Below are 26,072 nucleotides of genomic sequence, written 5' to 3'. Positions count from 1 at the left end.
TGGCTGACCGGTCGACCCGCCGGTCGACCAACCGGTCGTCCCTTTCCCCGGTTCACAAAGGTGGGTTCAAACAGTTCAAAAGGGTAAAAAAAAAAATTTACACTTACCGGTCGACCCACTGGTCGACCAACCGGTTGCCCCACGGGATTTGATGCACCGTTGGCGCTAGTGATATCAGATTTGGTGAAATGAGTCATTTTTTACTCAGATTTGGTGAAAAAAGAAGTTCACCGTTGGAGATGTTTTTATTGATATTATTCATTTTTTTTTGCTGGTATAAATCAAAATTTAAAATTTATAATATTTTTTTGATGAAAAGTTACATGTGTTTTTGCGGCCCAAAACTCAATTACTAGATCCATCCCAGCTTATTAGGAGAAACAAAGTAAGCCTTCCTCTTCCAGCAAGCCACCAATACACAGAGTAAGAATACAAACTCAACTAAGCAACTTCCTTCTCTCATTCCTCCGTAAATCTATACACTTCACCAATACATGCATATATATAGCTGTTGAAGCACTATAACAAATTGCACTTTTGGCTATTAAATTTGACAATTAAATTTTTTTTGGTCGCCAAAAGTTGTGAAATTTGCGATTAAAAATTATATTAGTCGGCAAAAGTATAATATTTAGCTACTAATTTTTTTTAGTCGGGGTATATAGATTATTGGCGATTAAAAAAACTTTAGTCGCTAAATATGTCACAATTTGAGACTAAAAAATTTTTAGTTGCTAAAAATGCCACAATTGGCGACTAAAAAATTTTTTAGTCGTTGTGTAATTAGTTTTGACTACTAAAATTATTTAATCGCCGAATGAAAAACAAAAATTATTTTCAACGACTAAAAAAATATTTAGTCGCCAAAAAACTAAAATATTTGGAGTTAGACATTTCAAATTTTGGAAGAATTTATAAAATTAATTGGTGACCAAAATGTTTGGTTGCGAATTGTGTAACATGGCTAATAACTAAATTAATACTTTTGGTGACAAATATTTTAGTCGTCATTGATTGAGAATTGGCTACCAAAAAAATTAGTCATTATATATTAAGAATTTGCGACAAAAAACGAATTTAGTCGCTAAAGGTGAAATGTTTTTAGAGGCAAATCATTTAACGCCTGCCCCTGTTCTCTGTTTGGACCAAAAAAATTTGTTCGAAGCTCTCACACAACAAAAATTCTCCTTCACCACACCAAACCTCACCCCACTTCACCTGACCACAGACCACAGCCATCGCCTCAGATCGCAACGGCCACCGCCACCGCCGCAGATCGCCACCGCCACAGCTGCAGATCGCCATCGCCACTGCCGCAGATCACAGGTTCTCTCGATCGATCGATCGAGCTGTCTCGCTCTCGGTCTCTCTCAGTCTCTGTCTCCCTTCCTCTATTTCCCCCTTTCTGATTGTTGCTCTAGGGTTTTATATTCTTGATTCAGTTTAATTTCGTGTTGATTTCTGAAATGGGTTTGGTTGTTGTGGTTTGATTTCTAAAGTTCTATGGGTTTGATGTCCTAAATATGGGCTTGATTTTCGTGAGTTTGATACATTCCTAAATATGTTGCTACAAAACCAATTTACAAAAACAATTTGCCAATTTTGTTGATTGTTGGTCTCATTTCTTGATCTTTTCATTTGGATTTGAAGGATATATATATATAGAGAGAGAGAGAGAGAGGGAGAGAGAGAGAGGAGGTATACTATTGTGTTGTCTCTCTGTAATTTAGGGTTTGTTCGAGATGAAGTCATCTCTGGGGATGCTTCGAAGATTTGCACTTCACAAAAGCCACGGGAAAGAGAAGAGAGACTATCAACTTTCTGTGCATCTGTATGATCTCTGTCAAGCTTCACAGGTCACTTCTCTATTCTCTTTCGTTTACTGTCCTCTAATTTGTTTACTGGATCTTCACTTTCCAAACCTATATATGTTGTCTTAGTTCTTTATTATTATTATTATTATTATTATTATTATTATTATTAGTATTATTATTGTTATTATTATTTTGTGTGTGCTTGGATTTGTTCTTTGTCTCTCTTGATACAACGAAAGTGCTGCAATTCCTTCATTTTCTTTTTTAAAAAAGTGAATTAATTGTGATTTGTGGAGATCACAGCTTAAAATCTTCATATTTGTGCCGCAATTAGGTTTTTCAGTGCAATTATTCTATTCCCAATCCATTTACAACAGAGTGTATTGTATAGCCTTTCAGAGAAGTCAGTTAGTCATAAAATTAAATGTAGAGGAAATTTCATCAATTTTTACTGGCCCTACCCAATTACTTGACTTTGCTAATAGGTAACTGATTCACTTTTTTTTAAGTAACTGCTTTATGCATTTTTTATAATATATATTTATTTGTCTCATAGTTATTCTTACAGTTTTTAGTTGCATCCTGAATGCCTCCAAAGCACAGGTTTGTCATTGATGGCATGCTTCCTAAATTACTGACCCATTACTCTGTTTAAGATTTTATTCACGTGAAGACTTGTGACTTGCAGGTGCTCATTAATCAAATGAAGGATGTTGCCGCAGCAATTCAAAATTCAATTACAGAGGTTACAGAGGAAGTGAACAGTATTTCCTCCAATCTTCCTCTAGTTACCCAGCATCATGGCAGATCAACCTCATCTATTCAAGCTCAGAGCAGCGGAACAACTATGGTGATTTTTCTGGAATGATACTTTTTTCATGTATAATGTTATAACATTTGCCTAGCCTTTTCTATTTGCATCTATAAAACTAAATGATCTTTCTGAGTTATTAAGGAAAGTAGCAATGATGAGGTTGCTGATGTGACTTCGAGATTGTCAACAGTACAGCTTGAGAAAGTGTCAGCTAGTCCTGCTTTAAAACTCCCTTCTCTGTTTAGTGCGACACCAAATTCTTTAGGGAAACGTGGGAACATGCAAAAGCGACAGACCTTAGCTCAAACTAGTCAAATGGAAAAATATGTCAGAAAGGAAGTCTGTGGACCAGCTGCTGTCAAACAATCGTATTGAGTATGACAGGGTAAATGGTTTTCTCTCAGCTGCTGGGTCAAATTTCACAGTTTCCGATTCACAGAAATCATATTGTGACAGGGAGGAAGCTCAGGATCATGTATTCTCACCCCCTTTGCTAATGGACTCCTCATTTCTGGGAGATCCTTATGAAGATTTGCTCGGTATGTTGGTGTGGCAACAATTCTATCTGATTTTCGTAGCATCCATAATGTGTTGGGTTTCTGATCTTTGTATGCCTTGCTTCTGTATCTAAATACTTTTGTCTACTTGTGCTACATATATGATGCCTGGACCTTTGTTTTCACTCTGTAGCAGCACCATTATCAGAAGCTGAAACTGCCTTGATGGAGCGCTGAAATCAAACTGTGGATGCTCAGACCATGAAATGATCATGTGCCAACTGCTTCGAGTCTTGGAGGATAGAAACCACTGCCCAACCAGATCATCAGTCTGGTAAGAAATTCTACTTTGGCTCTTTAGTTATTTGACAACAAATGGCTTGCCCAGAAAGAAGTGTTAAATCTGATGGTTGAAGTAATATAGACCCATGGTTAGCCCCCTTGGTGTCTGATGGTGAAGCTTTCTTTCCCTGAATTATCCTGTATTGGTCGACTCTCAAGGGTGGTTGCCAATAAACTAGTTTATACATATTTGATCAATATACCAGTTGCAATTAGATGAAATGCGAGTATTTACAACCTTTGTTGCCACAATATATATATTTTTAAATATCACATTCTCATCACTTTGCTAATATGTTCTAGGATTATTTTCAGTGATATTGAGTCTATTACTGTTTGTTATATCATTATATGTGTACTCATTGTTCAGAAGTTGCAGAAAGAGAATAAATAATTTCAGATTTGACACAACCATAATTTTTCTATCTATTGGTATCGTATTTTGAAGAGAAATTTTTCCTGTATTGATGCAATCTTATGATTTTCATGATTGTTTGATCTGTTTGTGATAATTGCCACATTTTGGTGATATATATTTTTTCTTGGAGGAAGGTAGCCATTTGTGACTTCTTCTGAAATTTGAAAAAAATATAGCTAGTTTCATACGTTGAACATAATTTATACTGACCTACCTAAAAAAACATAATTTATACTGGTTTTCTTACGGTTGTAATTCATATAACATTTAACTTTTTTTTTAAATCAATAATTCGGTAGTCGCATATATTAAAAAAGGATAAACTTTGTATATGTAGAAAAATGATAATTTTTATCTCATTTATACTCGAGTAATATATATTTTTTACCTTTGTTTATCTATATGGCTATACACCATCTGTATTAATTTCAATCATTTTAATTTTACTAAAATAGACATTAATATAATTATATTAAATTTGTGATATTTATTATTATTATTTTTAAAACTCTCCAAGGGACGAAGTCAACTCTTGCAGCATTTTGGATTGACAATTTTGGGCAGTGGCCCCACTGAAGAAAGGAAAATTATCTCCATGGGAACTCCCAATTGATGAACGATCTTGATGGAACACCAACTTCTATGGATGTGCATTGCACAATAACCTCTTCCCTTTTACTGTTTTGGCCAAGTATATGATAAATTTTTAATAATAAATGAAAAAGAGTCGTGTAGGCTTGAAATAAAACACAAACAAAACAATGGCTTTGGACAAAATTGGTGGCTTGATTTCTTCTTATCTCACAATAAAGTTGATCTTTTGATAACATGTGATTGGAATTGTTTATTTTAATTTATTTGGGTCTAGCTTGTCTCATGGATTTGATCTTTTAACCAATGCAATTATACTTGGTGAATTGTTTGTTTATGCTAACTTGTTTGGGCTAAACAGGGTAATATGATGAATTACTACTTTTTGTCCCTGTATATTTTATGTTAGTCTTACTTAAGTGAAAACCTTTAGATTATGAAGTATCTCTTCGTAGTTCAAACGTGGAGTTTATTTGTTAATGTACTAGTTCTTTTGTGAATGTACTAGTTCTTGTCATGCTTCATCTTTGGTCTGTTCTATTTGTTATATGATGATTCCGTCTTTTATAAGTTTATTGACTGAAGTTTGTTAAGAATTTTCTCAGTTAGAAAGCATTCCTTGAGTGCTTGTCCAAAACTTTGTGCTATTTAAATTAGTCTCCAGACTAGACCATTTGTTCATAATTATGACTGGACAGATGTGCAGTTATTGACAGTGGAATCATGCTCAAGTTGTCATTTGTATCATGTGTTTTTTGATGCTTTACAATTACATTTCATGCTGCAGTCATCGACAAAGGACTAAACAATGATTACAATTTCATTTTGGGCGCATATTAGACATGTTCACTTCATCTGCTTGCTCAATACCTATATTGACTGTCGTGATTGCCACATGGTTCTTGTACAAGTGTTTCGAAGGGTTGTATTCATTATGAATACTGTAGTTGCTGCTGATTTAATCATTTTGCTTTCTGAATTCAGGTTTATGGTCTCACTAAGGAAACGGATACATACATAGAGAGCAAAGTAAAAAGAGTGATGCCGCTGCTCTTTTGAAGGAGAAAGATGAAATAATCAATCAAGTTATGGCTGAAGGTGTGGAATGCACTTCTGAAAGGTGTTTGTTAAGTATTCTATTTGTTCATGAACTGTTTAATGGTGCATAGAAAGCTTTCTATTTGTTTGTTTGAGAATTAGGAATTTTGGTTAATCCTCTGTTATATATGGAATCATATTTTTGAGGTTGGATTATACTTGGTTCATATGAAATTTCTATCACATTTAGAATTTGACGTTCAATATGAATTTGCACGTTGTCGAATGGTTGATAATATATTCAATATTGATGGATTATATTGTTTATACATGGTAATATTGCACTAATAATGGATACATCTGGATCAGAAATTTTAAAAAAAAAAATTTAATATAGTATTTGGGACTAAATATGTTGGTAGCCAAAAATGCAAGCAAATGTTTTGCTATGTAATAATTTATTAGCAAAAAAGAATCAATGACTTTTTGCGACCAAATAGTTAGTAGCTAAAGCAAATCAGAATGAGGGACGAAATTATAGCCTACTAAATATTTTAGTCACAAAAAACACGGCATCCTTTGGCGACTAAAATGTTTGGTGGTAAAAACTAATGAAATGAAAATTAAGAGGCTTTTAGCAACAAAAGTTTGTAGTCGGTAAAAGTAACAACGACTAAACTTTTTGGTCGCTAAATGTATGTATGTTTTATGTGTGAACTTTTGGCAACAAATAATTTAGTCTCCAAAAGATAACTTTTGCCGACTAACTAAAGTTTTCAGCGACTAAAATATTAGTCGGCAAAAGATAACCTTTGCCTACTAACCAAAGTTTAGTAGCCAAACGTCACTTTCGACGATCAAAAATTGTTTAGTCGCCAATACAATCGCTGACAAGGTATAAGCGACGAGCTTGGCGACAAAAAAATTTAGTCGCTAATTAGTTTCAACGACCAAACATAGGGCTTTTGGCAGCCAATATTTTAGTCGCCAAGTGTCATTTCTTGTAGTGAAGAGAAGTCTATTGTCGTGGACTTATCAACAAACTCTGATAATGCCTCAATGACATTGAAAATAAGGAATTATAATTGACTTGGTGGACGAGAATTATGCTATAATGTGTTTCAACCTGACTGTGCACCTAAAGAGACTACTAAAATGGATGGGGCTGTGCGGACTGTGTATCTGAGAAAGAATTGGTCTTCTATGGTGTTGTACAATTGCGGGCATCCGAAGAATCAGGTGTGGTTGACGCTGGAGGTTGTGAATTCAAAGTCATGTTTCCCTTGTTTGGGACTTTCTTGTGGGTCACAAAAATAAGGTTGCTGAGGGTGATCCAAGTACATTCCTAAAAGCAATACACCTATAAATACTCTCAAAGGGCTATGGTTTGATTTGTCAGACTTGTTGATTGAGGAAGTAGAAGAGTACCAGAAGGCAATGAAGAAAATTGTTCGCTCACAATGATTAGTATTTTGAATGCTTCTTCTGTATAACTTTAGGATGAGTCCAGATCTATATGGCAATGAAAAAAAAAAAAGAGTTTGGTTTTTCCTCGCACCCACCCATTTACCCACACGCTCACCCAAAAGAAAAAGGTTCAAAATGAGTTCCTCCATTGACCAAGAATTTTGATTTTTGGAAAGTATCATTGATCACCCAATAAGGACTTTCCATTTTTTCAAATGAACGATTTGAAGATCTAATGATTCTAACAACTGATTGTAGAGTAAATCATTTCAATTCATAGATGTAGATCTTGGACCTATGAATGGGGATATTCTCAAAACTCAAAGAAAAAAAAAAAGTGAGTTAGACAAAAAGAAACAGTAATGCTACAAAGCCCGAATATAGGGGCTCGAATTTGGCTCGAAATTAGGGGGAAGAAGAAGGAAGAGGAGGAGGAGAAGAAGGAGAAGAAGAACTCAACTGGAGGGGCCAACAAAATCAGGCGGAGGTGGAGGTGGAGGTGAAGGCGGAAGCGGAGGCGGAGGTGGATGCGGAGGCGGAGGCGGCGGCGGGCGGAGGCAGAGGTGGAGACGGGGCTGTGATGCCGACGAGGGACGAGCTGCGAGATCGGCCGACAAGCTGGGACGCCGACGGGCTGCGATGCCGACGACGACCTACGTTCTCGCTCTCGCTCTCGCCTCTGTGTTCTCTCTCTCGCCTCTGTTCAACTCAACGAAGAAGAAGAAAGAAAATGAAGAAAATGAAGAAAAAAAAAAATCAAAACCCAAAACGACGTCATTTTGGGTTTTGAGCCAAATTCAAGCCCCTAATTTCGGGCCCTCAAACATTATTCAAAAAGAAAATATACCTGACAAAAAAAGAAGAGACTAGGAGAAAAAGTCATTCTAAGGCACAGCACACATCAGGGATAGCAGGCAACAAGGAACAACAGTGACCACGCTTCCCATTTTATCTCATTCTCTCTTGGCTAACTACATTTTGAGGATTAATCTCATTTATGATCTTTTATTAGACAATAACACCACTAAAAACTCTATCCATCGTCCCAATTTAAACCATATTCAAATGACGGGAAAAAAAAAAAAAGGAAAGGAAGTGAAGCATGTGAAAATAAAAATGTTGTTTTTGTATAAATGTGATAGTTTTATACTTGTAATTTAATCAGAATGTTCCGAGCGTCTCAAAATATGTTTAATGGTGTAGACAAATACAATCACCTTGTTTGATTTTGATAAATTTTTTGAAAATTGAGTTTTTTACTTTTTTTTTTTTTTTAGTAAATCTTATTAATAGTTTAAGTAATTTTTTGCTTCTAAATACACATTACTTAGATCCATTTAAAAAGTAAAAAAATTGAAAACAAATATTTAAAAAATTCAATAAATACAAAAAAAAATACGAAATGTACTAAATTTTTTTTAATTTTTTGTATTTAAATTTTTTTATAAAAAAAATCCATAAATATTATACTTTTTAGGGTGAAGTACCAATAAATCTCAAAATGTGATCTTGTGAACTGTTTAGTTCCCTTTTTTTTCTTATAAATCCAAAAGTCTCAGTAAAGTAGAAATTACAAAAAAGGATTGTCACTTATACGTTCGGGTTTAATTTTTCAGGGATAAAGTGGGTTGCTCCAAATGTGAAATTATATATTTAGGCAATCCGCACTATAGAGGTTTTGGATTTCCTTCATTTTGGAACAAATCTCACATTAAGAATAAGAACGTAACATTTCAATATAACACACTAAAAAACTTCTTAATGTATTTTTCCCAAACATAACAACGTAACACTCTAAACTTTTCACAAACGTAAAACTCCAATGTAACACCAAAAAAAAATTGGTGTACTTTTTTCAAACATAGCATTCCAATCAATATAATATCAAGCATAACACTCTAATATAACACACATAAAAACACTAAAAAACTACTTAATGCACTTTTTTCAAACGTAACACTCACAATTTAAAATTATACATTTACCCAAAGTTTACTAAAAAAAATTTGTACTCCTTTTAGGATGGTTTAAAGAATCATACACTTTTTTGAATGGTTTGAAGAATCCCACATCATTTTTTTAGAGTGCTATATTGGAATATTATGTTTGGAAAAAGTACATTAAGAATTTTTTTTATGTGTTACATTGTAGTATTACGGTAAAGAGTTTTTTTGGAGTATTACATTTGAATGTTACATTAGAGTGTTACAGATTGAAATTATACATTTGTTCAAAGCTTACTAAAGAGTTTTTGTATTCCTTTTGAAATATTAAAAGAATCTCACATCCTTTAGAATGTTTGGAAAATCCCATATTTCAAATCATTCTAAATAAAAAAGATTCTCATAAAAATTCATCTCAAAATTTGATTCTTATAAGTTATGTATCTTACCTTTCTAGCACAAAAGATTATAAATAAATAAATAAGAAAAAGAAAAAGAAAACAAAATAGAAATAAAGGTATAACTATAAATCTAATTTTCAAATAATATATTAAATCTACCTTTCCAAAATCAATGGAACTAATTGGTCTATAAGAAAACTCTTAGGACTAATCAAATCACATTTCTTCAATATGGGATTTATAAGTTAGGTACATCTAAAAAATAAAAAATAAATTTTTTAAAATATTAAAAAAAATGGAGATTTATTAGAAAATCTTTTTTCAAGTAAACGTATCTTAATTAGTTCATAATATATTCTTGATTTCTCAAACCATATGTTTAAACTACATTTGTTAGGCATTCAGATTGCTTAACCTTGGATTCCTTCTAGTTTTCTGGCAATAGTTTCAAATTTGGTGTCAGATATTATACAAAGAATATATATTGCATTAAAGCCATGGAGTGTATCAATTGGTTCCAGATTATGGTGCAATAGTAAATTATATTCTGTTTTGATTCCATGTTCTAATAAATTTTTGTTCCAATTTCTCCATGATAGTACAAGTATGGTGGAATCCAAGCTGGAATCAATAGTGAAACATTATAAGGTATATCTGAACCAGAAAACAGAATTGCGCATGATGAATCTCAAGTGGATATTGTTTCAAGCTGGAATATTGCTAAAAACTTACCTAAGGCAACTCAGGTACTCACCCAACTATTGTTTCTCTATGTTACTAGTACTTTTAAGATATAAGTGATATTGACACATTACTTTATGCAATTTAATATGACATAATTAAATTGAATCATTTAATCACAAGCTTCATCAGCTACTATGTATTACTTTATATGATCTTCTTTCTTCATATTCTGACTGATATCACTGTCTTTTGGACTGTTATACAGAATCATTTCATTTTGATTGTCTCTAAATTTATGTATATTCATGGAAATACGCACGAGAACAAACTGCAATTAGAGCATCTTTAAGGGATGGCAACTTATGCACTCCATCAATAACTGTTGAAGTTGCAGAAACTTTTGAGTCACACATGACAGAATATCTCAGGGAGCAAGTATGAAATAGGATTTAGTTGCCAAAGCTTGTATAAGTTCTTGATTCCTCCTGTTGCTTATATTTTGTTCATGTAAATTGTATTTTGCAGATCAGTTCTTTCTTTGCTGATAAACTTCCAAGGATTGTTCGTGATACCATTCTTCATATGACAAGTGTACGGGGAAGAAATAATTCTCCTCGTATAATCCTGTTGACTAAGTCCACGCTCCTCCGTACGACGTCGCTTTGTCACCTGAAAATACAAACGTGAGCTAGCCGGCGGGTGTGTGCCGGAAACCTCTCCGATGCCTAAGTCAGAAAACTTGACAAATAGACAAAGCTCTGGGTATTCTGAAAACAAAGTTGTGTGTTACCTCCTCCAAGGTGATGTTTGTGAGCTTTTTATAAGTTTCAAGTGGCACAATCCTAGTAGGATTTCTATTCCTCCATGCAGAGTCCTCCTAGGATTCATACTCCTAAGGATAATGCTTATCCTTTTACACCCCCCACTGCTTAAACCAAGTGGGATGGTTTTCACCATGGCTGAACTACCATTTGACCGAAGTAAACTGGCTAAGCTGAGCCACAAGGTAGGCCGAACTATTCTTAGTTCGGCCCTTCCTTTTACTCTTCATCTCGGTTCTCCCATGCATGAACCATGATATGTTGGGACCGAGCTACCGAGTAGCAAGGTCTTGATCGATCTATCCAGAATACACCATGACCGGACTTACTCGGAGACCGGACTAACTCCAAGTTGTCCAAACCGAAGTAGCTTTACAATTCCTGAGCCGAAGTAACTTCATCTCTTTTAACCGAAGTAATTTATCTCTCTCGGGCCGGAGTAACTTCTCAGCCCTTTTTACCCAGTCCGTCATACTTTGGGCCATAAAGTCCATGTCATAGCTCGGCCCAATTTTCACCAAAAATTACCCTCTCAACAAGACATTTAATTAAATCAAAATTCATGGGGTTTGTCTTGATGTTTTTACCTATTATTTTTTGGCGAATGTTAAAATATGATTTGTGGATATGTTATTTTGTGGTTAATAGTGATTGGCTATTAAATTGAATGGGAAAGTGAATTAATGTTGTATTTGCTACTTGATAGCTTTTCATATAATCGGCTTACATTTTGACAAATGTTCATTTGAATGGGAATGGGAGTTATTGTTTCATATTAGTATTATTTTTCCACTTTATTATAGGTATTTTTTTAGTTCAACCAAACAGAATTAGCACAATTTTAGAAAAACAATTAAAAAAATAAAGATATAATGGCGTTTTTCAAAACGCCACTATATGCCAACGGCTAGATTTTTTTAAAAAAAAAAAAAAAAACTATGACGACACTTTTGAAACATCGCTAAAAATTATTGTGACGTCGCTTCCGTTGTGTTCCACATTACGCTTTTTAAACGCCTATAATAATTTAACGACGTTTCTAATGTGCCACAATGCTACAGCGACTGTCGCGTTTTCGGCGTTTGGTGCTAAGCGTCACAAAAAGAATTAGCGGCATTTTTGGCACCTATGGCGGCACTTTTTAAATGCTTCTAAAAGCTAAATTTCCTGCAGTGTAGATACCATATTCATTACGACGAGCTACAAAGATGTAACTACATGCAAACTCTGGAACAGATAGCAAAAATAAAAAATAAAAAAAAGGACCGAATACATAGTGACTATTTCTTGCAATTTGCTAAAACAAACACAGAACTATATAGAAAAATAAAAGAAAAGCATCATGAAGCTTTTCCGTCTGAGAAAATGCATAAATTGCATGGCCTAGCTCATTGTGCATAAAAAGAAATTGGCTGAGGTAAACATTCATCTTTGACACAGTTAAAATTGACTGAGTTTGATGGTTCATAAGTATTAATTACGATGGACCTGGTAGCTCAAAATGTTCATAATTGCTTGTATCCCCGCCAGGAACAGTAGAACACAGGCTGTGACAACTGAGATAGTTCTCCACGGATTGCTAAAATATTTACGCCTCAAAGATGCCCAGTGGCTTCTATAGTAGGCCTCCACATCTCTGAATTGCTTAGAGAGGTAAAGATCTCTAATATTGAACTCAACATTTTCTCCCAATTTTTTGAAAAGATGAGCAACACGTAGATCATTGTAGGAGGAATTGGCGATAATTCCATCATCACAAAGGAATGTAACGTCTCTAGCTGAGTTGATGAGACAACTCATGAAGGCAATATATGCAGAAAAACATGTATGGGTATGTTGGAGGCATTGTTCTAAGGCGGCACAATTGATGAAGGCGGTACTGGTGAAATCATTGATGGTTATAGGTTGGATTTCTATCACCCCTTGGTCAAAATTTATCTCCAAGAAGCTATCAGTAGTGCTTTTGGTTGGGCTGAACTTGATCCCAGTAAGTCGGAGTTGTGTCACACATGGCATTGACCGATTACACAATGGGCTACTGTATTCTTGTGATCCATGTGATGTGGAATGAGAGTAAATAGATGCCGACATTGCTTCAAAATATCTTGAGGGTTGGAAGCTTTCGTGAAACAAGTCGAGTAGATGATAGCGTTTCAAAATTTTTGCTCTTTCTAGTGAACTAAGAGACATTGGGAGGGCAACACGAAAGAATTCTAAAGCAGGCATAGTAATATTGGTGGGGTTCTCATCTGAACGAAATTTTCTATGGGGGTCTTGGTCACCATTGCCAATGGAGAAATCATATAGCTTCTGAAGAACGAATAAAGGAAGTTGGTTTTCAAGCTTAAGGAGGTCTCTCCTGAAGATTGGGATGTTGTCATTTTCAGAACCTTGACTCTCGCAAACTTGATGTATGAGCTCAACAATAAAACAACCATCAAGTACCATCATATCAATGAAATCTTTGCTTGACATTGGAATGGGCTCTGAGTAACAACTTCTTGCCTCGCTCTCTAATCCTTTCATGGCCTTCATTAACTGGCGTAAATCGACCCCCATTGCCTCCGTTCGAGAAAGCAGGGAACAAAGATACTGGCATTTGTAACTTTCAAATCTTCGGACTTGATCTTTGCCGTGGTGATAAGGTCCTATTGACACCATTTCTGGGTCAATAGCAGCCTTGCCACTGATTTCTCTGAAGCTTTGAGGTGCTCTGAATATGCAAACAGAGCTCATAGTTTCCGAGATTTGGATTTTGCTTCCACCAAAATGTTCCAAGCGCTTTTGCATGAGAGCAACAGATGCATCATCAATGGATTCCTCTGTTTCATTAGTAGATCGACTTGACGATTCATTGTCACTATCTAATTCTTCTATTGGAATGCAATGATGTTCTATATTCTCCATTTTTTTTCTCTTACTCCAGCACTAATCAAAAACAATAAAGTAAAATAAAATTGTTAATTTCATACATAGGTACAATTAAGTTAGAGAGCACATTTATTAATTATAATTTTTTGTTTTAAAAGAAAATCATAAGCAACGTTAAGATAATAATAATTTTATGAGATAATTTAAACATAAAAAATTACATATTCATTATTAATAAGAACAAATCAAAATTCTATAATAGTATGGAATAACTCGATGTAGGATGATGATGCAATTTTAGCACAAAAAATTATGGATCAAAATTCCTAATTTTAAAAAATAAAAACACATCATTTATAGCACAACTTATTATAAAATCTATTTAATTTTTATTTAATATAAAAATATTAAAGAGATGACATTGCTTATAAATAATGTGTTTTGAATGAAAATTATTAAACAGATTTAGAGTACCATATGGCGTTGCCTACGTGATGCTCAAAACATAGAAAATCACAAATCATACTAAGTGATATGTCAACTGCTTGAAAATAATGAGTTCATTATATCCAATCTATAACATTTTTCGCTAAATTATTGATTTAAACTATTATATAAACAATACCACATAATATTCCCAAAGTATCAAATAATTATTTTTTGTGAACAATACAATAAACCCTTAACCAAAAAACATGTTAAGAAAAAAAAAAAGAATACATTTTATACATGACAATAACCAAAAAAAAAATATATTCAAAAGTGAGGAGGGCATGTGACCCCCTGGCCCTACTATGCCGGGCCATTTCCCCAAATAAGCCAAATTTACAATTCAATTCCCAAACTAAGCCTAGTTTTGAAAGAATTCCCAAAATAAGCTAAATCGTGGTTCACAAACACGATTTCAACATATATGCGCCTGCCTTGCGTGAAATCTGGGAAGTCTTAAAAGCATAGTTACAAAACGCGATTTTGATTAAGAAATCGCGATTACAAAAGGCACTTTTAATTAAAAAAAATTTTCTGAAATCGCTGTTTTGAATCACGCTTTTATCCAAAAAAAATTTCTTCTGAACTCGCTGTTCTAAACCACGCTTTTTGACCAAAATTTGTTTCTGCTGAAATCGTGGTTCGTAACCACGCTTTTTGGCCAAACACATGCACTCACACAAACACTCTCACTCTCTCACTTTGACTCAGACACAAACACAAACAACCACTCACACACACAGTCACACTCAATATATATATATATATATATTAAATTTATAATTTATATTAAATTATAAATATATAATTTATAATAATTAAATATATATATATATATATATATTTGTTATTATAAATTATTATATATATTTAATATTGATTTCAATTTTATGAAATATTTTAATAATAAATATAATTTATATTTTTTAATAATAAATATAATTTATATTTTTTAATAATAAATATATTTAATATTTCATAAAATATGTTTATTATGAAAGAAGGGTTAAATATATATTTAATATTATAAATATATTTAATATTTATTATAATTTAATATATTTAATAATTTCATATTTTAATAATAAATTTATTATAAATATTTTCATTAAATTTCAATTCCCAAAATATTTTAATAATAAATATAATTTATATAATAATTTATATATATTTATAATAAATATATATATATATATAAATTATTATAAATTTAATATTAAAATATATATATATATATAAATTTATATATATATTAAATTTATATAAATTTAAAATTTTAATACATATTAAATTTATATATTTTAATATAAATTTTAATATTTATATAATAATTTATATATATTTATAATAAATATATATATATATAAATTATTATAAATTTAATATTAAAATATATATATATATATATAAATTTATATATATATTAAATTTATATAAATTTAAAATTTTAATACATATTAAATTTATATATTTTAATATAAATTTTAATATATATATATATTAAATTTATATATTAAATTTTATATATATATATATATTAAATTTATAATTTATAATTTATATTAAATTATATTAAATTTATAATTTATATATATATATATATATTAAATTAAATTATAAATATATAATTTATAATAATTAAATATATATATATATTTGTTATTATAAATTATTATATATATTTAATATTGATTTCAATTTTATGAAATAAAATTTATATATATATATATATTAAATTATAAATATATATTAAAATTTATATATATATATATATATTGAGTGTGACTGTGTGTGTGAGTGGTTATTTGTGTTTGTGTCAGAGTCAAAGTGCGAGAGTGAGAGTGTTTGTGTGAGTGCATGTGTTTGGCCAAAAAGCGTGGTTAGGAACCACGATTTCAGCAGAAACAAATTTTGGTCAAAAAGCGTGGTTTAGAACAGCGAGTTCAGAAGAAATTTCTTTTTGGATAAAAGCGTGATTCAGAACAGCGATTTCAGAAGAAAAAAAAATAATTAAAAGCGCCTTTTGTAACCACGATTTCTTAATCAAAATCGCGTTTTGTAACCACGTTTTTAGGACTTCCCAGATTTCACGCGAGACAGGCGCATAAATGTTAAAATCGTGGTTGTGAACCACGATTTAGCTTATTTTGAAAATTCTTTCAAAACTAGGCTTAGTTTTGGAATTGAATTGTATATTTGGCTTATTTTGAAAAATGGCCCTACTATGCCTCCGTCCCTAGGTACCTTCAACTTGCATGTAGCAAAAATAATAATAATTAAAAAAAAAAAAAAAAAAAAAACATGCCACTGATGTGAGGGCTATAATTTTTGCTTATCACCAAAAAGGGACTGGATTGTCTCCAATTGAGCAATTCAACTAGGACCCACATTTAGGGCCATTTTGGATCTATATCGATAATCCGAATCATTGAATGTGTAGAACTCGTCAAGCACTTCATCCTTACAAAAAATTACATTAATCGGATATCGATAGACACTTGATCAGATCACATTTCTATCAACAAATATTTTTTAAATCATATTTACCATTGATAGAAATGTGAACTGATCAAGTGACTATGGATATCTAATCAACGTGATTTTTTGAGAGATAAAATACTTAACGACTTCTACACATTGAATAGTTTAGATCCTCGATTTGGGCGTCGTGGTGGGCTCATGAAGGTCCAATAGTACGGTTTAGTTTGATTAGGACTGGAGACAAGCCTAGACTCACAAAAAATATAACTTCTTTTACAAAGTGGCATAACTTTGTTATTCGTAACTTTAAGGTGGACACCTTAACTTTGTCATCCATAATTTTTACAACAAAATGACATAACATGCTATAAATATTCATAATTTTCATAATAAAATCATTACTTTTCTTACGATATACACTTTTAAAATGCACACAAGGTTGGCTCTGAGTTATTTGGGACTCAAGGTGAAATCTTGAAATTGGGCAATGAGTTAAGGTGCACACATTAATTTCGTCATTGATAACTTTTACAACAAAATGAGATAATACACTATAAATATTTATAACTTTTCTTATGTATGCTTTTAAAGTGCACATAAGGCTCGCCTTCAATTATTCAGGACCCGGGCGAAATCTTGAAATTTGACCCTTTATACGTAATTATAAATAAAATAGAAAGTGTTTAGACAAAATGATAACTATTTATGATTTTTTTTTTTTTATTTGTTAATATCCACACAAAATTTACTTGCATATATGATCACCATAATTATATACTAAATTTAGTTACATAAATCAATACATGAATAAATCATTACAATAATTAAAAATAAATAAAAATATGGTCTTGTTTTAGATAGGGGAAAAATATTGTCTTGTTAACCTTGAATATTATAATTAAATATATCAAATAAAATTTGAACAACCACAACAAATTATTAATTAAATATTATTCATATCGTATTTTTAGATGCAAACTAATTAAGCATTCATAATTTTTAATGGCTTCTTAGATTGTGAATTTAACTTAGTTAAATGGAAGCCCTATTTTTTGGCCCATAAATACTATAAAAGGTAAATTATACTTTGCCCTTTTTATGTTTGATTATTTTTTCACTTGAACCCTTCAAGTTTATTTTTTCTCACTTTAGCCCTTCATCTTTCAAATTTCCCAATTTACTCCAAAAGTTAACTTGTGTCCAAAGTTGGATAGAAAATAACAAGTTGACAATCACGTGGCATAGAAATATTCTATATAACTTACATTTCTGACACAAATTCAAATTTTAATATAATATATATATATAAATATATTAAGTCATGTGATCGTTAACATGGCATTTTCTGTCTAATTTTGAACAAAAATTAATTTTAGGAGTAAATTGAAAAAAAAAAAAAAAAAACTTGAAACATGAAGAGCTAAAGTGGAGGGGAAAAAAAACCTTCAAGGACTAAAGTGGGAAAATAACCAAACATAAAAGAGATAAAAATGTAATTTATCCATACTATAAGGGTGTGTTTGGTAACGTTTACGTTTTCAGTTTATATTTACAAAATTTTTATAAACTGGTTTTTGTTTATTTTTAGAAAAACATAAATTACAAACGTGTTTGGTAATTGACAAAATGTTTAAAAAATTTTAAAAATATAAAAAAGAGTGAAAAATGGCAAGTGGCGGCAGAAGACAATGGTGGAAAGTGGTGACGGTGGGTGGTGGGTAGCTGGTGGTGGCAGGTGGTGGCGGGTGGGTGGGTGGGTGACGGTGGCGGGTGGTAGCGAGTGGGTGGTGGTGGTGGTGGTGGTAGTGGTGGCGGCGGGTGGTGGTGGTAGTGGTAGTGGTGGCGGCAGGTGGTGGTGGCAGGTGGGTGGTGAATGGCGGGTGGGTGGGTGGGTGATGGTGGCGGGTGGTGGGTGGTAGCGAGTGGTTGGTGGTGGCGGGTGGCGGGTGGTGGGTGGTGGTGGCAGGTGGGTGGCGGATGGCAGGTGGTGGTGGGTGGTGGTGGTGGTCGTGGTGGTGGGTGGGTGGGTGACGGTGATGGGTGGTAGGTGGGAGCGAGTGGGTGGTGATGGCAGATGGGTGGCGGTGGCAGATGGGTGGCGGGTGGTAGTGGTGGTGGGTGGTGGGTGGTGGTGGTGGTGGGTGGCTGGTGGTAGTAGGTGGTGGATGGTGGTGGTAGGTGGGTGGTGAGTGTTGGTGGCGGGTGGTGTGAGTGGTGGTGGCAAGTAGGTGGCGGCTGGTGGTGGCAGGCGGTAGGTGGTGGCGTGTGGATGGCAGGTGGGTGGTGGTGGTGGTAGTGGTGGCGGTAGTGGCGGCGGTGGTGGTGGTGGGGGGTTGGTAGTGGTGGCAAGTGGGTGGCAGGTGGGTGGTGGTGGCAGGTGGGTGGTGAGTGGTGGTGGTGGGGGGTGGGTGGTGGTGGCGGAAGACAGTGGTGGAAAATGGTAGTGGGTGGTGGCTAGTGTTGGGTGGTAAAAAAAAAAAAACCTGAAAATTCAAAATGAAAACACATTTTTTGTGTTTTCATTTTTTGGCCAAATTTATAAACTGAGACCACTGATTTATAAATCAAAAATTTTACCAAACAAATTTTTATTTGAGTTTTTAAAATTTTTGTAAATATAAACAGAAAACTGAAAACGTAAGTGTTACCAAACAGTACCTAAGTGTTAAAATTAGTTGGGGTTAAGGTTACTCGAACCATACACGAAATTAGCAGATTAATGTTGATCATTTTTCAACATGAATCCAATAATATGAATAATTAGTTATACATTTTAATTTTATTTCTGTTAAAAGGTGCTATGATATTTTTAAATTTTTTATGTAATTCCATCTAACTAAATAAAAAAGTAGATAAAATATGAATTTCAGAGAAATAATTTTTTCATTTCAGATACATATTTTTTTGGACAAAATCCACTTTACCCACTCTAGTTTAAGCCATTTACACTTTACCTCCGTATTATTTGGAAATAGTCACTCATCCCCTTGTGGTTTAGTCACTCATCCCCTTGTGGTTTGTTAACGAAAAATGTAAAATGATATTAATACCCTTCTACTTTTTTTCGTTTTCTTTTCTATTTTCTATTTTCTCATTCTGTCTATTCTATTATACAATTAATTTAATTTAATCAAATAATTTTTCTAATTTCTTAACTCTATTTCGAATTTAATCTCATATTACATTATAACAAATATATAATGTATAATATCATATAATAAAAAATATGTATTACAAATATAAGTATATTTTATATATGTATATATATCTGGTGGAGGAGGAGAGAGGATTTTGGTGATTTGCAGATGAGGTCGCGGCGGGGGAGAGTGTAGCATCTGGTGTCGGTTTGGAGGTTGGGGAAGTCGATTTTGACGGCGAAGGAGTGGCCGTTGTCTGCTGTATTTGGTGGTCAAGTGGCAGCGGCGGCGGTGGTGGTGGTGGCAAAGGCGGTGGAGAGAAAGACGGAGGAGGTAATGGTGGTGGAGCTTCATTGTTGGCTTCTTCTGTGGTCTGGTGTGTTGAAGTTGTAGGGGAGGTGACTGGTGGCAACGGGAAATGGTATAGAGGTGGCTGGAGGTGGAAGGTGGTTAGGGTTAGGGTTTTTAGAGTTAGGGTTAGATTTTAGGAAAGAAGATGATAGTGAGTGGAGAAGATGAAATTTTGGACAAATGCATCTTTTTACATTATATTTATACTTCTAAATTAATTTTTGTCAAAACTTACCCTATCTTTCTGCGTGTATGACAAATTTTGTTAATTTAGACGAAATAAATGATGACAAAGAGCTAAATTACAAAACAACTAAAATCACAAGGGGTAAGTGATTATTTCCAAATAATAAGGGATAAAGTGTAAATGATGTAAACTATCAGGGAGTAAAGTAGATTTTATCCCTTTTTTTGATTACATATTTTAGAGTCAATCTAATTAAAAAGTTTAATAATATACTATAATTTTTTTAAAATTAAGAAAATGCAATTGATTGAAATCAAATATATTATGAATAATTTTGACATGAATCTGAATTAACACGATACAATTTCTAATCTTGATCCCTAAATTTTGTTAAAATTTGAAGGTCCGAGGTTACTATTTTTATCGTCTCAACTCATGACCAACTCTAAGTGCACGTTATAGCATTATTCTTCTATGCATAACAAATTACATCAATTCTAATTAAATAACAAACTGAAGGTCTTTGGCTGCCAAATTTTTCTAAAGAGAAGGTTTTGGATTACATTCTCTTAGGTTGTGTTTGGTTAGAGGATTTGATGAGGAAAATGGAAAGGAAAAGGAAATAAAAAGAAAATGAGAAAGAATTGATAGGATTCGAATTCCAAGCTATGTTTGGTCGAGTTGGGAAATAGAGAAAAAAAAGAGCCTAAGTGAACCTAAAACACAAAAAGTGGGATTGCATTTTCCCCTCACTTTCTTTTCCCTTGTGTTTTCCACTATAACTAAACAAAGAGTGAGATTGTATTTCCTTTTCTCTTTCTATTTCTCACACCAAATCCTCCAACCAAACATAACATTAACGCTGTGTTTGGTTGGGGGATTTGGAGAGGGATTTGGAAAGAGAAAGGGAAAAGGTGTGTGAAACTATGTGAAATATAGGCATGATTTATTCACATTTCACCTACCTTTTTTATTTTCGTTTCCAAATTCCTTCTCAAATTTTTCAACTAAACACAACATAAGAGTAGGTTTTGGATTACATTCTTAGGAATTGAACGGGAGACGAGAGTTAAATAATTGCAAGGATATGATGGAAATTTAACTCTCCATAGGCTAATCTAACAAATGAACATTGATTTTTCCTCATAAAAAAATAAATAAGTAATGTTAAATAATAATGAAAAAGCTGCCGATAGAGAAAAGCAAATATTACCTCAATATTTTTTTCCCTCTCCACTATCACTTCACGCACGAAACTCAAAGGTGGAGAGAAGTGAGACCCCTCTTTCGTGTTCATTGCTCAACTAGAAAAGCTTGTTAAATAAAGGTTTTTTTTTTTTTTTTTCTTTTCTTTTCTTTTTCGTGGAAGTTACCTCGATATTCACATAGAAGCTGTGAAATCTCTTGCGTCACTCTCTGGAAATTATCAGCTGTCGTAGGACCCTCAGGACCCCACACCCTCAAAACCCCCCCCCCCCATTTGAGAGAGAGGAGAGAGAAAAAAATAAAAATAAATAAATAAATAATGAGCGGATATAAATCAATTAGGAGTCATAAATTTTTTAGGATCCAAGTAGTATTCTGGAATTATTTGGTGAGATAAAGTATTTGAATCAATGTACTTATATCAAAGAATTATTGTACCATGGATCTCCACGAAACTTAAACAATTAATAATAAATTAATTATTTAAAAATTCTATTGGTCAAGTTGGTGTTCTATTAGAATGTGTTTATTTTGAGAAATTATTTTATGAGATTAGATTATTAGTCTATTCGGACTAATAGTTCATTGTTTGATTCAATTTTTTTGCTCCTGATTAATAATTTTTTTGGACTATTAGTCCCTCATATAAGGGATTATTATATCCGAGAAGAAGGGGTGAGATTATTTGCATAGGATTGGTATCCCATGAGACTAATGTGTGAAATGTCTATTTTACCCTCATGTTATTACTTAATAAACAATTGAAAAAGGGTAAAATAGTCTCGTGAACATTTATAAATTATTTTTTTAGTGTTGTTAATTTTAAATTATATATTAAATAAAAAATATAAATAATAAATTATAAATTATGGCCTTATAAATTAAATTTTTTTAGTGTTGTTAAAAAAATTAAATTTATATATTAAATAAAATTAATTTTTTAGTGTTGTTAATTTAAAATTATATAATAAATATAAAATATAAATTTAATTTAATTGAAAATAATAAATTAAAAATTATGGCCTTATAAATTAAAAAAATTTAGTGTTGTTAAATTATAAATTATAGATTATAAATTTAAAATTATATATTAAATAAAAATTATAAATTACAAGGGTAAAATAGTCTTTTGAACATTTATCATTATCCAATCCGTCCAACCAAACATTGGATTCACTAAAAATAGTCTAATCCAGACATCTAATCCTATGACTAAACAAATATAGAATACAAATCCAGTCCAACCAAATAATCCGGGGATAATGTATCCCAGGACTAACAGTCCGATGAATTACAATCCCTCCTTATCCAATCCGTCCAAACAAACACACCCTTAAGTCGTACTTTATTATTTTTAATCTATGAAGTCTTATTTTCAAAATATTTATATATGTATATGACTATTTTACCCTTATTAAAAGACGGAAGAAATTGAGAAGCTAATTCATTGAGTGCTAATAAAAAATTATTAGGTATTACAATGTACTACCAATCACCAGCCATTATGCCTTATGCCCCAATATAAAATTATGAGTCGCACCTTTTTTTCACCAATCACAATTATTTTGGTAACCACATAACCATGCCTCAAAAGTAATACATAATTTCTCTTATTCAAGTGGGTATTCGTGAGGTGTCATTTTTTTTTATTTTATTATTTCAAAACTTAAAAACTTCATCACTTTTATTATACATATTTATTTTTAATAAAAATTATATTTTTGAAGCCTACACAATGAGATCTATCAAATAAGACCAATATTGAATATAAAATTTTATAAAAATAAAATATTATTTTTTTAGCTATACAAAACTAACAATTTCTTTGCAAAACTATCCAATAAAATTGAGCAATTTCTCAGTTTTTTTTTAGTATTAACTTCTTGGTTTTTTTGAATATTAACTAAAAATATTATCTGTTTTTAAATTGGAAAAAACTCAGTTTTAAAACTGAAAAAAGTTAGAAATTTCTTAGTTAATAAGAATAAACTCTCAATTTTAAAAATTGAAAAAATTGACAAATTTCTCAAAAACTGATAATATTTTCAATTTCAAAACTGGAAAAAACTGTGAACTTCCTCAGTTTTGCACAAAAATGTTTCATACAATTATTTTGTCAAATAAAATGTTTTCCAATTTTCTTAGTTCCGTAATTGAGATATTTCTCAATTTGTTTATGTATGTTTATGTGTGAAAGAGATGCTTTATTTCTTTAAAATTTTAATTTATGATTAGAAATTAAGAAAATTGTAAATAAAAAATTAATATCATTGTGTTGATTCTATAAATATAAATTTTATCAAAAATAAATGTACATTGTAAAAATTTGATATTTTGAAATTTTAAAAATCAAAATAAATGTAATATCACCATACCCTTTTATAAATATTTATAAATGATGAACAATCATTAGTTGAAGGGAAATTTCGTTTATTAAAAATTAATGATTTTGAAGGAATGGAGTATAAGTTTATAAAATGGGACTTGTGTACCTTATGCAAGTTGTCCACTTGTCAACTTGCTTTAGTCAAGATATGCGTAAATTATCTTGAATACCCGATTTTACTAGAGAGAGAGAGAAAAACTTGCTACCTAGCACCCAACACTATCAACTTCAATGAAGACTTTTCGGAGGTGCTGGTGTTGGGAACACATACATACCCATCACAGAAATTGTATAGGAAGGTCCTGGTGTGAACACATACATACCCACCACAAAAATTGTATAGGAAGGTGCTGGTGTGAACACATACATAACCCATCACAGAAATTGGATAGAAAATGTATATGAATAGATAAGTTTTTTTTAAAAGTGAATTCCACCGACGGATTGTATAGGATTTTTTCAATCCATGTATGTATCTATCTTCTGTGTTCATTTTTATAACAGCAAGTTCAGTGCATTATTAGGGGTATTTTGTTCCATGAAGCAGCTAGCAAGTCATTATTGAAAAATAAGGGTTGGACCATTTTTTTTTCATTTTTTTCATTTTTTGTGCGCACGCCTGCTAGTTAGAATTAAGGCCCGTTTGTTTTGGAGTTAAATAAATGGGAAGGGATAAGAATGAAGGTAGGGTTATTTAGGGTGTGTTTAGTAACGTTTACGTTTTCAGTTTATATTTACAAAAATTTTATAAATTGATTTTTGTTTATTTTTTGTTTATTTTTAGAAAAACATAAACTACAAACGCGTTTAGTAATTGACAAAATGTTTAAAAAATTTTAAAAATATAAAAAAGAGTGAGAAATGGCAAGTGGCGGCGGAAGACGGTGGTGGAAAGTGGTGACAGTGGGTGGTGGGTAGCTGGTGGTGGTGGGTGGTGGCGGATGAGTGGTGGTGGTGGGTGGATAGATGACGGTGGCGGGTGGCGGGTGGCGGGTGGCGGGTGGTAGTGAGTGGGAGGTGGTGGTAGCGAGTGGTGGGTGGTGGTGGCAGGTTGGTGGCGGATAGCGGGTGGTGGTGGCAGGTTGGTGGCGGATAGCAGGTGGTGGTGGCAGGTTGGTGGCGGATAGCAGGTGGCAGGTGGTGGGTGGTGAGTGGCGGATGGCGGGTGGTGGTGGGTGGCGGGTAGGTAGCGGGTGGTGGTTGTGGTGGTGGTGGTGGTGGTGGTGGTGGTGGTGGGTGGGTGGGTGGGTGGGTGGCGGTAGTGGGTGGTGGGTGATAGCGAGTGGGTGGTGGTGGTAGTGGTTATGGCGGGTGGGTGGCGGATGACTGGTGATAGTGGGTAGTGGCGAGTGGGTGGGTGACGGTGGCGGGTGGTGGTGGTGGTGACGGCGAGTGGTAGGTGGTGGTGGTGGTGGCGGTGGCGGCAGCGGGTGGTAGGTGGTGGTAGCAAGTGGGTAGCGGATGGCGGGTGGTAACGGGTGATGGTGGTGAGTGGGTGGGTGACGGTGGCGGGTGGTAGGTGGTAGCGAGTTGGTGGTGGTGGTGGTGGTGGTGGGTGGGTGGGTGACGAAGGCGGTTGGTAAGTGGTAGCAAGTGGGTGGTGGTGGTGGTAGTGGTGGGTGGTGGTGGCAGGTGGGTGGCGGGTGGGTGGTGGGTGATGGTGGTGGTGGTGGCGGGTGGGTGGCAGGTGGCTGGTGGTGGTGGGTGGCTGGTGGTGGCAGGTGGTGAATGGTGATGGCAGGTGGGTGGTGAGTGGTGGTAGCAAGTAAGTGGCGGGTGGTGGTGGCGGGCAGTGAATGGTAGTGGCAGGTGGTCGGTGGTGGCGGGTGGATGACAGGTGGGTGGTGGTGGTGGTGGCGGCGAGTGGGTGGCAGGTGGCTGGTGGTGGCGGCTGGCGGCTGGTGGTAGCAGAAGGGTGGTGAGTGGTGGTGGCAGGTGGTGGTGGAGGGTGGGTGGTGGTAGCGGAAGACGGTGGTGGAAAATGGTGGCGGGTGGTGGCTAATGTTGGGTGATAAAAAAAAAAAAAATGAAAACTCAAAATGGAAACAAATTTTTTGTATTTTTATTTTTTGGCCAAATTTATAAATTGAGACAACTAATTTATAAATTAAAAATTTTACCAAATAAGTTTTTA

The 26,072-nt window shown here is 33.6% G+C and overlaps 2 protein-coding genes across 4 annotated transcripts; one reads left to right on the top strand and one right to left on the bottom strand.

Annotated features, from left to right (window-relative positions):
* Positions 1-748: 748 nt before the first annotated feature.
* LOC145801202 (AUGMIN subunit 6-like) lies at positions 749-5,778 on the top strand. Of its 3 annotated transcripts, XM_082891781.1 has the most exons (7): positions 749-1,326; positions 1,731-1,856; positions 2,503-2,664; positions 2,770-3,013; positions 3,085-3,167; positions 3,322-3,459; positions 5,461-5,778. In XM_082891781.1, the coding sequence occupies exons 1-4, from the start codon at positions 1,096-1,098 to the stop codon at positions 3,001-3,003; spliced, it is 753 nt and encodes a 250-aa protein (XP_082747907.1). In that variant the 5' UTR covers positions 749-1,095; the 3' UTR covers positions 3,004-3,013; positions 3,085-3,167; positions 3,322-3,459; positions 5,461-5,778. The 3 variants fall into 3 exon arrangements, with proteins under 3 accessions (XP_082747907.1, XP_082747906.1, XP_082747908.1); XM_082891780.1 differs by having other exon boundaries at positions 864-1,326; positions 2,770-3,167; XM_082891782.1 differs by having other exon boundaries at positions 904-1,363; positions 2,770-3,167.
* Positions 5,779-12,083: 6,305 nt separating this feature from the next.
* On the bottom strand, positions 12,084-21,719 carry LOC114263440 (UPF0481 protein At3g47200). Its single transcript, XM_082891779.1, has 2 exons — positions 21,560-21,719; positions 12,084-13,758 (listed from the first exon to the last, which is right to left on the bottom strand). Exons 1-2 carry the CDS (start codon positions 21,641-21,643, stop codon positions 12,304-12,306), a joined length of 1,539 nt encoding a protein of 512 aa, XP_082747905.1. The 5' UTR covers positions 21,644-21,719; the 3' UTR covers positions 12,084-12,303.
* Positions 21,720-26,072: the final 4,353 nt, after the last annotated feature.

This window comes from Camellia sinensis, chromosome 10 (assembly GCF_055761805.1).
Source record: "Camellia sinensis isolate YWXY chromosome 10, ASM5576180v1, whole genome shotgun sequence".
Taxonomy (NCBI): Eukaryota; Viridiplantae; Streptophyta; class Magnoliopsida; order Ericales; family Theaceae; genus Camellia; species Camellia sinensis.
Note: the sequence above shows the minus strand (reverse complement) of the source record. Positions and strands in the feature narration are given on the sequence as shown.

Excerpts from the sequence above, each read along its gene's own strand:
- LOC145801202 (XM_082891781.1), top strand. The coding sequence starts at position 1,096 with ATGTTTTTAGAGGCAAATCATTTAACGCCTGCCCCTGTTCTCTGTTTG. Across the intron at positions 1,327-1,730 it reads GCCACTGCCGCAGATCACAG|GGTTTGTTCGAGATGAAGTC; the intron begins GTTCTCTCGATC and ends TCTGTAATTTAG. Across the intron at positions 2,665-2,769 it reads AGAGCAGCGGAACAACTATG|GAAAGTAGCAATGATGAGGT; the intron begins GTGATTTTTCTG and ends TGAGTTATTAAG.
- LOC114263440 (XM_082891779.1), bottom strand. The coding sequence starts at position 21,643 with ATGAACACGAAAGAGGGGTCTCACTTCTCTCCACCTTTGAGTTTCGTG. Across the intron at positions 13,759-21,559 it reads AGAGGGAAAAAAATATTGAG|TGCTGGAGTAAGAGAAAAAA; the intron begins GTAATATTTGCT and ends GTTTTTGATTAG.